Here is a 13,510-nt window from a genome sequence, read left to right as displayed (position 1 = left end):
AACTCTGTGTAGTATACATATGTATGAAAGTTACATAAAATAGTATTCAAATTAAATATTAAAAACAATAAATGTCTGTTGTTTTAATTAAGATTATAGCATTCCGAGAAGATCAATTTTTACCAGATTTTTCAAAGAACATGGCATCCTGTAAATAAGTTTAAACAAAAATTAATATAAAAACTTACACCCGAATACAAATTAAAGAATGTAATAAAAGTATGTACACATAAGGATACAAGCTGATTCTCGTCCTATAAATCATTTTAGCAATACTCAAAACTGGAGGGTGAAATTTATTTTAAACGTGAACGTACTCAGAATTCTGTCAGAATTGTTTCAATATACAGGGTATGTCGATAAGCTGGAGCGATTCGCATAATTACGCGAATCCCTCGAAACAGTTTTTCAAATAATTTTTGAGAGTTTTTCATAGATACATAAATTTTAAAATTATTTTCCAGCCGGGTTTTTGAACCAGGACCTAATTCTTAATTAAATTTTCAAAGTCAAATTAAATGTGATCTTTTAAGCATTCATAACGAATTAATTCATAAGCCTAATTCCCTTCATTGTTTTAAGTATCATACATTATAGAATCGAATTCTGATTGAAGAAAAAATATTTTAATTTAATTTGGATTAGATTTGAATTAACAAAAAATTAATAATTTAAAGGTTAAATGAATTCTATTATGAATTAATTCAACAATGAATGAATTCTATTGAAATAAATCCCTTTGATTGAAGATAAAGAATTAGGTTTTTAGTAATAGTTTTATGAAATGAATTCTGATCATTTTTTAATTCTGAATTAAGATTTTATTAAATAATTAATTCAAAGCATCTTCTAGTTTTAAACATTTAAAATGGATTAAAAAATGACTGTGTTTTAATTTGATAAGTGCCCCAAGATATCAAACAATATTTGTCAGATGCAAATGTAAAATTCTAAAAAGTGATTTCAAGTAAATTTGCAAGTACATTTCATAAATTTTAAAGTATTTAAGTTTTCTTTCCTTGCCACACAAAACTGATAATAATATCCCACTAACTCTATAAATTCGTATATTTAATTGTATTTAAATTTTGGAGATAATAAATTGCTTTTGTATTTTAAACGAAACTTTAGACTAAAAATGTTTAAAGAAATCTCAAATCCCATTTTTAATAAAATAAACAAGCGGTAAAATAGCTAAATAATAATATGTAATTTCGTATTATACTCACAATAAGGAATGTTGCACCTAAAAGCACAGCTTTCATACGCACATCCAAGTCTAAGGGAAAAGTAATGCCAAAGAAATCGGCATCAGTAAAAATTTCACGTGCTAAGCCAGACCATTGTTTACAAATTTTGCCAACATTTCCACCAGTCAGAGAAACGATCTAGATTGATTTAAAAAAAAAATACACAAACAAAATAAATTATTTCACAAACAAAAATCACAATAACTTACATTAAATTCGACATCACCGCACATTGAAAATGTACAAATAGGACCCTCAATACGTAAAACTGTATCACCAATATGATTTTTAATTCTAAATGCTGGTGCACAGAGACTCCATTCTTGTTCGATTGTACCGATAACATTACCGGGTGGTGCCGAAACCTCCATTGATTGTAAACAGCATGGACACAAACAACTGGAACAGGCCAATGGCCGATATACATGCATAACTTCGTTGCGGAAATTATCAAAAATTTTCATATCGAATGGTCGAGCTGGACCACACATATTACGTGTGCAACAGTCGGTGTCTTCCACCGCATAGTACACCATTTGACCGAGCGAATTTTTAATGGAGAATTTATTGTTGGTCTCGAAACCGGTAAATGCCTCTAATAATTCGACTTTTTGTTTAACTAAAAGCTGATCTATACTAGTAAGGTATTCCAAACCGCGTGGACAATCCGGTATGCCGGGAGTTATACTCACCCAGTCGCCTGTAAAAAAGCCAAAAAAAAATTTGTTTCCTATTAATGACAATGATAAAACATTTAGGTACCATTGTGAGCATAATAAAATAGCAATTTAAAGAGAGAAATTTGGGTGGGTGACATTAGAATATAACTCAATTGTAAGCAAATTTAGGTACATATCACAATGTCAAATATTTGTCCACTTTATTAAGATTTTGTTTAGAACATAGTAAACCTTAATATGCTAAGAACAATAAGTAATAAGCAAAGATGGCAACCGAAACGAATAACGGTATCGATATTAATTTTATTCCTATTTCGGTATCGGTAACGGTATTTAAATTATATCGGTATGGGTATACCGGTATAAAAGTATAAAAGTAATATATCGGTATTTATACCGGTATTAAAATGCATCAAAATTAACAAAAAGTTTAAAAAAAAAATCGAAATTACTTATGTGATTAATTTTTTTTTTTATTTATTCATTCAATATAACAAGTAAGAAAGTATGGTCGTAAAGTAAATGTGTAAATGTGCGTAAGTAAATGTGCAAAAACATTATATGGGAACTATGAATAATTATGGACCGATCCATAGTGGTTTGTTAATAGTTTTTTTTTGGTAATAATTGTTACGAAATTTCACATGTTTGAAGCTGAAGTGTTTTCGAGTTGATTTACATTTATTCAGCTTCCTAGCGCTAATGGGGCCAGTGCGTAGCCACTAAAATTTGGTCAACTGGGTCTTAAATTAAAAAAAAAATCGACAAAAATCCCAAATAGTCCTTGAGACTATTAGGTTTATTGATTTTTTATTTTAATTTTTCTCGATCTTTTTATGTTTTCTTATATGTGGCGGGCCTACGGAGGATCCAAATTTATTTTTAAAATATCAGCTATATTGGCGATAAAATTCGAAATAAAATAAAAAAAAAACTTGCTAACAATTACCTTGTCCCTATAAAAAGTTACACGCATCCAAAGTTGGAACATGTAAAAAGGACCGTATTTTTACGTTTTTTGCCTAAAAAGCCCATATATTTTTTCTTTTTTATAAAACAATTTTCTTCGGTACTATATACAATTTTTATATGATCCGGAAAGAGAACTTAATGCAAAAACGTGTAAAGTAAAACTTGGCTCTCTTGAGCGGACATAACACCCCCAGACCTATCCAAGCTTGGCCAATTATACTAATATTTTTGGACGTTACAAACAACAACAGCACAAACGTATTATACCCACCCCACTATTATGGTGTAGGCTATAAAAATAGGCAATAATTTCCCTTAAAGGTTAGGAATACAAAAGTCTTTAATTACAAATATTTAATATTTAAATTAGAAAATATTTTGTTAATTAGTATTTATATAATGTCAATCGACGTAAAAATACAAACATATTCTGATTGTATTACGAAAGCTAAAGAAATTTTCAAAGATAATACTTGGAATTACGAATATACTTAAAATTTTAAAATTAAGGGCATTAAATTTAAATATACAAATTAAATACACATTGTTAATACTGTACTGAATACTCAAGATACATATTTTGAGTATCAAATGAGTATCGGATATCAAGGCACTATGGAACATCAAATATAGTACCAAAAAAGTAAGATCGTAATAATTTTGCCGTCCCTGTCGTCAAGGTTCAAATACTATTTTCTACTAGCATCAAAATTGTTAATTATGTATGTAATTTTAACCCTTTTGGCAAAATTTAATTATAATGCCCGTATGATACCGGTATTGATTTGCAATTGTATTGATACCGGTATGAACCGGTATTAGAGAAAACGGTATTTTAATACCGGTATTTTACCGAAATAATTAATTCGGTATCGGTATTAATACCGGTACTCAATTTCAAACGGCATTTAATCGGTATCTATAACGGTATCGGTTGCCAAACTTGGTAATAAGTTATATGGATGAAAAATAACACCTGTTTGGCCAAAATGTACAATTTTTACCCCTCTGACTCAGAGAGTTCTCGACCGATCTTGTTGAAAAATTGTGTCTGAATTACTATCCAGTCCTATTGGACCTTGTTGCAAATTTCATCCCCATCGGAAGACAACGATTGCAAAAGTTGGTTCACTTGACAAGAAATCCCCCATATGGGCAATTCCACGAGAATCGCTACCACGACTGAAAACACAAAAACCCATGAAACTTTTTTTCAAGATGATTTGAATAATAAAATGTTACTATGTGAAAGTATTTAGATCATATTACAACATTTTAAAGACAAAAATAATAGTTTAAACTGATTATATTTAATTTTTTAATGTTTTAGGCTAAAATTGCGGCGAAAACTAGGCTCCCAATTAGCTTGTAGTATGAAATGAATTTGACTTTGTTTATTGAAACCGAATGTATATTTTCTATTCACTTTTTTAGTTTTTGTATACATATATTTACAGAATATATATTGTTATATTATAAGAGAAAAATCTGTCACGTACGGTATGTCACGTACGATATTAAATTTTATTTATTATAAAATCATCCAAAGATTGCTTTTATTTAAATATGAGGGATTATAAAGGAAAAATATTTGGTTTAGTGTAAGAAATTAAAAGAAAACATAACGCCTCGCACGATTCGAATATTTTCGCATATTTCTACATGTACCTCAAAATGAGTTCCGTTTTATGTCACGTACGATATACCCTTATTTCGCTCAATATTTCAAAAGAATTTTTTATTATTTTAACATATAGTACACTCTGAATCGAACATAAAGACCAAATTATTTTTCAGATACTCTTATTTTTGCATCTATTCAACTCTATAGGCGTACAAATGTCACGTACGATGATATGGAATTGCCCATTTGCCTTAACAAATCGATGCCATTTTACAGCATTGTATTTGGGCGGTCGAGATAAAACATGCTTTTGCATATAAATCCGTCCCCTAATTATGTTTAAGTACAAGGTAAATATTTATTATAAAAAAAGAAAAATATCTCTACTAAAGATTTTTACATACATATCGTCACCTAAAATGTTACATCACTTTTCATAAGTTTATAGGAGAAGCAAAAACGATATAAAAAGAAAACTACTTGAGATGTTGAAACAAAATTTTCAAATCTGATTTACAATAACACTAGAAATATATTTTATACAAAGAAAAAACTATTTTTTTTAAAGCACACTTTATTCTATGTGTCTTACGTTATTTTGAATTGTTGTTTTCTAAAACCAAAATAACGTATAAAAGCAGTTATATATATTTTTTATGTTTTATATTTTCATTACTAACAACTACTTATTTAAACTAAAAAAGGTACTTCATTTAATTTTCATAAAATCTGGAAAAAATTCAAATTTATTAAAAAATATTAGGAAACAACCTAAAATAAGGTAAAATACTATTTATTAATTAATAACTCAAAACGTATACTGTATTTTGTTTAAGAAAATCGTGCATTTGATGATACTTTGTTTTGAATTTTGGTTATAACTTGGTTATTTTTGATAGTAAAAGTTTAATATTTTGTACAACCAGTAATAAAATGAATTTCGATGTTACGTTGTTTTGAATTTTAGGTGAATATATGTACAAGTATTTAAGCAGAGATAGAGAACGATCTATTGTGCAAAATATTAATTTATCATAAAATAATAGTTGATTGTATAACTTACCGGATGGTCCCATAGGTTGACCTGGTGACATAGGCTGACCTGGTTGAGTTACAATAGGAGCTTGTGGTGCACCATATCCTGGTTTAAAAACTCCATTATACTGCTGAGGTGGACCTTCACCGTATTGCATTTGTTGTGGAGGTGCAACATATGCAGATGGCCCAGCATTTGGCGGCTGGGCTCCACCACCAAAAGGTACTTCACCGTATGACATTTGAGGTACTGGTGCGTAACCTTGTGGCTGCTGTCCGGCAACAAATCTGTATGTACTAAGTATTTAGAATGTTTAGAATACTAAAAAATAGTAATTTAATTAAAATTGAATGTGATGTTGCTGGTTCTATTGTTTGAATAGTATTAATCATTCCCAATGCTTAGATTTTAAATATAAGTATAAAAACATAAGGGGATATTTTTAGTTAAATGTTGTTAATTTTACATAATTGACCACAAAACATTGTAAATACTCTTATTTTTACAACAATATTTGTACTCAAAATAACAATAAATTTAACGTATTGCAACTTCAAAAGAAATTTGTCATATTATTTTCCAATGTATTGAGTTCTAACCTCAAATAATAGCTCCGTTCAATAACTAAAAGTTGTTACTAGTTAGTAACAATTGTTACTGGAAATGTGTTCATTAACTCAAAAAACTTGCAAGTAGAGAAAAAATCAAGAGCGCACAGTGGAATGATAAAAAAAAGATGCAATACTTTTTTTCAATTGAAATTGAAATGTTTTGAAATTGATACAAATTTTTCAATTGAAATTAAATTTTTATTTATGAATATTTTTTAATAAAATTATACAGTTATATAGATTTTGCCATTGAAAATAGAAAAATAAAAACAAATTTTGAAATTTGTAGTCAGGAATCCCGCAATTCCCAAAAAAGTGTTGAAAAATCCCAAAAATGGGCATTTTTAGTTTTTTGGCTATAATATCCATACTAAGGGCGGAGTTATCGGAACTCTTAATAGAACAATATTTTGATATTATATTTTGATAATTTTGTCCTAAAATTGAATTTTATATAAAAAAATAGATTTTTTTTGGATAGACCTGGTCTCCTCGGTATCAACAATTTTCAAATTTGTTTACATTTAGAATATTTAATGTAAAGTTAGATTTTCAAAAAGTATAAATTCCTAATACACATTTTTAGAAATTTTTTAGATAACTTAAAAAGAATAAAAGTACTTTTTTCCCAAAAACTAGCGAAAAATCATATTTTTTAAAGTTTTTAAATTCAAATGCATATAACTTTGGATTCAGTCACGAATTTTAAAGAATTCACATACATTTGTTTTTAGTCAAACAAAGGAAAAATAGAGAAAATCGGGAAATATTTGGACCCGCTGTTATCAAAAAACTGGAATGTTGAAAATTTAATTTTCAAATGCGAATAAGTTATAAGAGATAATTGATATCTACGACGAGGTTTTCGTTTTAAAAATTGAACATACCCGAGGTGTCCTAATTCGGGAAACCCTGGCCGCACCCCTGGTGGGCCCATACAAATCAAAACTTAAAGTCGACAACACTTCTTCTTTACGCATGTCAAATTTCATTCAAATCGGACTAAGGGTTACATAATCGTAGCTAGACTATTATTCTGGGGTGGGCAAGTGCCCTTCCCAATTAGTAAAAATAAACAATTTTTTTTATAAAAAAAAATATTTTTTTATTAAAACAATACTAAAGTCATAAAAAAAAAATAGAGCGGAAACTAGAATAAAACTCAAACAAAAAAATTGCTCAAAATAATCACACATACGAGTGTTGTTTTTGTTTTCACATAGTTTTTTCTACTAATACATTCTCACTACTTAGGTTTCTGACAACTGAGTTAGGTCTTTCACAAGAGAGTTTTCGCTCTATGACTAAAATATCACAAAAATTCAGTTTGCTAACATAACTACTTCATTTTCAATATTTAAAACAGCTAATTTATTTTATAAAATATTTTTATAATTTTTTTTTTTTATATTTAAATGAGGTTTTTTTAATTTTCCTCTTGATCTAAACTGTTATTTGTTCCTTATTATATTAGTTAGACAAAATACTATTTTTGAGTTGAAAAGATTTATTAGATCTAAACTCTTTAATTTAAAATTGTAATATTGTATAAATATACTATATATATATGTATATATATACACATCTGCTCAAAATAATAGATACACCTAATTGGAAAAAATTTAAATGGCGGTAACATTGAAAATTTCCTCGCAAGCGTTAAGAATACATCATATTATTAAAATTTCTATCTGGCAATGTCATGTCAGTCAAAAATCTGGCAACTATTTGCTTTCATGTTGATTTTTAAAAACGAATTTATTTGAATTACAAAAAATTATTTGCTCATAAAAATAGATACACATCAGTAATTTGTAATTTGTTTATATACAATTTTTTTTTTGTGCAATTTTTTGCTCCTATTTACGTGAAACAGTAAGTATAATTTAAATTTTAGCAACAATTTTATAAAAAATAGGACTCTTTTGAAGAAAATGGGACGAAATCATCATTGTACCGAAGATGAGAAAAAAATTGTTCAAACGATGAGAAATCAAGGAAAATCATTACGGGAAATAGCAAAGAGCATAGGAAGATCTTTACATTTTGTCCAAAATGCTTTATCTAAAAAACAAAAAAGAGAAACTCGTGGTAGACCAAAGAAAACCAGTCCAGAAACAGATAGGCGGATCGTCCTTATGGTTAAAAAAGACCCTTTCATATCATCGAAAGCTATTTCTGCGGAGCTATGTAACGAAATCAGTCCACAAACAGTTCGTCGTCGTCTTTTACAAGCTAAATTGCCGGGAAGAATTGCCAGAAAAGTGCCACTAATGCGCCAAAAAAATATCAAGACAAGATTAGAATTTGCTAAAGAGCACTTACAATGGTCCGGGTGTGAAAGCGAAAAAAAATGGAGAAATATTTTATGGAGCGACGAAACAAAAATAAATTTGTTTGGAAACGACTGCCAATGAAATGTACGCCGACCAAAAGGAAAAGAATTCCACGTTAAATTTACAAAAAAGACGGTAAAACATGGCGGGGGAAACATAATGGTTTGGGGTTGCTTTTCATGGAATGGTGTTGGTCCGATATTCCGAATAGAAGATACCATGAATGCTAGTGGGAATAGAGACTTATTGGAAAACGTAATGCTTCCATATGCATCGGAAAATATGCCATTAATATGGACATTCCAGCAGGACAACGACCCAAAACATAGTTCAAGATTAGTTAAAAACTGGTTCTTGGAGAATAAAGTACCTGTTTTAAGCTGGCCCAGCCAATCCCCTGATTTAAACCCAATAGAAAACTTGTGGAGTGAATTAAAGATAAGGCTTTCGAAGGAAGTTTTCAAAAATAAAGATTTATGGGAGAAAACGCAAAAAATATGGTACGAGATTCCATTGGAGAAGTGTCAGAACTTGATATCCAGTATGCCCAGAAGAGTGGAGAAAGTTTTACAAAACAAAGGTGGATATACTGGATACTAGCTTTACTTTAATAATAAACTAATTTTTTTAAGATAAAATTTATTAGCTTTTGTTTAATAAGAATTTTTAAAAATGTATCTATTATTATGAGCACCAAATTTTTCGAAATTTAAGAAATTTAATTTACTTTATAATATTTATTATTAATTATGAAATATTTTGTTTTTGTTTTTTACTCTCCTTTTAACTATAAATAAAAATCGACTGAATTTTTTTTATAATTTTACAATATACCATTATTTTTTTTCGTTTTTAAAAAATAAATTTTGGTGTATCTATTATTTTGAGCAGATGTGTATATATACACCTTTGTACAAATATTATTATAAATAAAGAATTGAGTTGAAAAAAAAACTGCAAAATTTGAAAACCGTTCCTGAAGCATTGCACTACGTAACCATTGTTTTATTTTACGCATAGCTGATAAACTTCTTTCGCAACTAGCAGAACTAATAGTAAGGCTTATTGCCACTTGTAAAAGTATGTAAATGCTTGGAGAGAAATTCTTGTCAATTTTGGATTTTATCATATCAAAGTTTAATTGTTTTTCGCTGAATATGTGTTTAAACTAGTACTAGTGCTTCAGCTTTCATAGAATCATAATCAATTTGCAAAACATGTTTGTAATTAATAATGAATTCATCGGCGCCATCCAAATCTAATTTAAAGAAATTGTTAACAGCTTTAGGTAATGCAATGTTTTGGAATCGGTATTCTATATTTAAAATTATGCTATATATTACTGGCTATTTAAAATATTACTATATATTTAACTTCCAATAATCAACTGAAGGAATAGAATCCGGCTTTTACCTAATGTTGATTCTATATAAAAATCTTCAAGATCACTTTTAATTATAACGTAATTTTTTATTACTGACTTACAATTTTCATATCTATTTTATACTGTTTAATTTGAAGAGCTTGACTTAGGCTTTTTAAATCATTATTATTTTCTGGTTTCGAAAAGTGAATGCTAAGAATGTTTTTCGCTGATGATACATATGTATGTGTGAACACGAATCCACAATAACTAAGTTTAGCCTGACGGATAAACAATCAATAGCTTGCGTATTTGACTCCTTTATTTTAGCTTGTAAACCGTTTTTAAAACCAAACATTACATGTGCTCCGTTGTAGGTACGATTGGCATTGGAACATTTTTTAATTTTTTGGGTTCCAAAAACCAAATGATTAATGTTCTAGGGCACTGGAATCTCTTAACGGAACAATCTACAAATCCAAAAAAATATTGCAGCGACTTTCCAAATTTTTATCTGGGGTGGGCAGATGCGAGTCTGGGGTGGTTTTGGGTAAAAATAGTTAAAAAGAAAAAAAAACGTATTGTTGAGTGATAAGTTTTATTCATATAGGTTTGGGTTATGTTTGATTTACATTTGATTTTAAAATATGTACAATGAATCTTATGGTCATAGAATGAAATATACATAAAAGCGTTACTGAGAGACAAAGAGCCTAAGTCTGTTTTCAGAATCTTGCAACAGAATACATGTAAATGAATGTATGTACATTAGGGATATAACTATTGACAATTTTTGCAAATATGCAAATTGGCATAGCATAGTCGTATAGAGTATTAAAAAATATAAAAAACCACGGTATTATTTTTTCGCGGTTGTTAAAAAAGTTCACGCACCAAACGCAATAAAGTTTTTCTTGAAATATTTTAAATTATTTTGATTTTATTTTAATAATAACTGCGGACATACTTCAAAAGATAATTTTTAAATAAGGGAAGTATCCCTCACACTTGCAAAAAAAAATATGAAATTATTTATATAATTTTTCAGAGAAAAAAATGTTGGTTTATTTTAGAAATTGGTGTTGGTGCGTGATGTTTTTGATTCCAAATGACCTAAAAGAATGATTTTCATTACTTATACAACATTGGCCATCACGTGGTGGTACGCCAAAAATTTCGCCAAAATTAGTTATATGCCTAATGTACATATTTTGAGTTTTTATATACATATGTAAGTAATCGAATTTTGGTCTGAAATGAGTGAAATGAGTGATCACAGATCGATGTATTTTGCAAATGTATTTAATAAGTGGACGTATTAGTGGACGAGGACAATTTTTGTTTCTGTAAAAACTTTTGCGGACTATTGCGAACATTAAAAAAAAAATAGTCAAATCGGTCCAGGCGTCGTCCTGCGATTTTGGATATATCGAAAAAAAATTGGGGTGGTAAAATTTTCTTTCAGTAAAAACTTATGTGTCGATTATGGATTGGCAACCGAACTTCAGTTGCGTTGACAGAGGGCAACCGCAAATTTCTGGTTGTCATTTGTCAACAGAAAATGATGCTGCCAGTTACCATCTGTAATACCATTTAGGCAACTGACAACGCAACTGAAGTTCGGTTGCCATCCATAATCGACCCATTAAATTGGATTACTATGAACATTTAAACAAAAAATTAACCAAATCGGTGCAGCCGTTTTCCGATTTTAGATAAATCTTAAAAAGTAGGCGTAAAAGGGGACGTGGTCAATTTTTCATTCCGTAAGAACCTATGGACTATGACCAACATTTTAAAAAAAAATCGGTCCGGCCGTTCTCAACTGATGCAATTACCAACGAACGACATTTGATTTTTATTTTTATAGATTTATGAATTTTGTAATAGCAAGGTTCGGTTACGTCTAAGTTTTCTTTTAAAATACATATATGAAATTTAAAAAAAAATTTTGAACATATTAATGTTTTGAATGTGTTTATACATAAAATGTCCAATACCTTAATATACTTGTCCTGAAATCCTGAAGGCTATAAATGCATCGCTTTGAATTACTTCGATTTCAAAGACTGGAAGACATTTTCAGAAGCAAAGTTTGCCGGTTTAAAAAAAATGTCATTTAAAAATTTGCGGTCAGCTTATTTTGAAAAGAACGCCCCTAATATAAAACTTAAATACTGGATACTTTGAAGAATCGGAAATAATAGAATGTTGTATGAACTCAAGTACTCCATTGTATAATGACTTCCTTAAAATAAATGCCCGTAAATACAAAGATTTGAAATTACTTTGTGATAAAAATACGATCCATAAACAATATCATAATGGATGTAAACGATGCATTGCCTGAAACTAACCAAGAAGATGTTATTTAATTTTTAATTATTTTTCCATTAAATTTTAAATGTTACTTAAATTTGTTTGTTTGCTAGCTTATGTATTAACTTAATTAAAACAGGATGTATTACACTTAATTTCCTCTCTTTTAATAAAAAAAATTAGTCGTAACCAACATAATTTTATTAATATTATAAAATGTGTAAGGGGAAAAAAGACGTAAGCGACAAAGGATATAGTGTATATATGAAATTGAAACAAGCTGCATCCTATATCTCAGATATAATAATACTTATTAACGGAATTTTAAAGAAATACCATGGCCTACTCCAAAGATATTTAAAAAAAAGCTTTCCTGAAAAATTTAGTTTATGTCGGTTACGTCTTTTGTGCGAAAACGGCTCGATATAAACAAAATCATACTATTTAGTCCCTATCCATACTGTGAAACATTTTCTGCAAAACATTTGAGTTTGTTGATGAAAGGGTAAAGAGGAAAGAAAAACTTCCACATATATTTGTTCATATTCATTCTGTACAGAAATGTTAAAATATTAATAGCAAAAACTTAACTGTGTAGACATGAATTCAGTTTCAAACAAGAATTTAAAAATGTTTTGCAGCAAATGTTTCATAATGTGGACCGGGACTTATGAAATTATTTATAAATGTTATGAATTGAAAATAAAATCAAAATAAAAATATAAATTGAAACTTTTTTCTGAAAAAATCTATTTTATTTAATCTAGTACGAAACTGTCGTAGGCATATTACGTTTACGCCAACCACGATAAGAGTGATTTTGAATGAAAAGTTCATGGGAATATCACGAATGAAAAGAATATTTCATGAGAACCTAAATTTATCATGTTTTGCCGATAGGAGTGATTAGGAAAAATGGGAAAAAACTCCCGGGGAATTTTTATTCATAAAGCTTTTCAATTACTTATGGGGACTTTAACTTCAAAGCCTATAGAATATTGTATCACAGATGATGACCAGATACGACACGGTGTTAAAATGTATCAAAGTGTCATCACACATTTAACCGCATCGTAAGTAAGGAATAGCAAATAGTATGGCTATACTTTTTCTTCGATGGGTTTAAATGAAGAAAATATGATACACCAATTTTGTAAATGTCAGTTTTGATGAATCTATATTATATCTGTGTATTGTATTTCATCTTCGAATTAAAATTTAAAAAAAATGTTTTTTAACAACTTTATTTATAAAATTTTATTTAGAAACTATATTTCTTTATTCTTACTAAATTCCAGAAAATGTGCAGACAAGTCGGT

The 13,510-nt window shown here is 28.9% G+C and overlaps 1 protein-coding gene across 1 annotated transcript; it reads right to left on the bottom strand.

The window, feature by feature from the left end:
* On the bottom strand, positions 1–5,849 carry LOC135954299 (phospholipid scramblase 1-like). Its single transcript, XM_065504409.1, has 4 exons — positions 5,590–5,849; positions 1,460–1,950; positions 1,230–1,388; positions 1–148 (listed from the first exon to the last, which is right to left on the bottom strand). The coding sequence occupies exons 1-4, from the start codon at positions 5,801–5,803 to the stop codon at positions 113–115; spliced, it is 900 nt and encodes a 299-aa protein (XP_065360481.1). The 5' UTR covers positions 5,804–5,849; the 3' UTR covers positions 1–112.
* Positions 5,850–13,510: the final 7,661 nt, after the last annotated feature.

This window comes from Calliphora vicina, chromosome 3 (genome assembly GCF_958450345.1).
Source record: "Calliphora vicina chromosome 3, idCalVici1.1, whole genome shotgun sequence".
Taxonomy (NCBI): domain Eukaryota; kingdom Metazoa; phylum Arthropoda; class Insecta; order Diptera; family Calliphoridae; genus Calliphora; species Calliphora vicina.
Note: the sequence above shows the minus strand (reverse complement) of the source record. Positions and strands in the feature narration are given on the sequence as shown.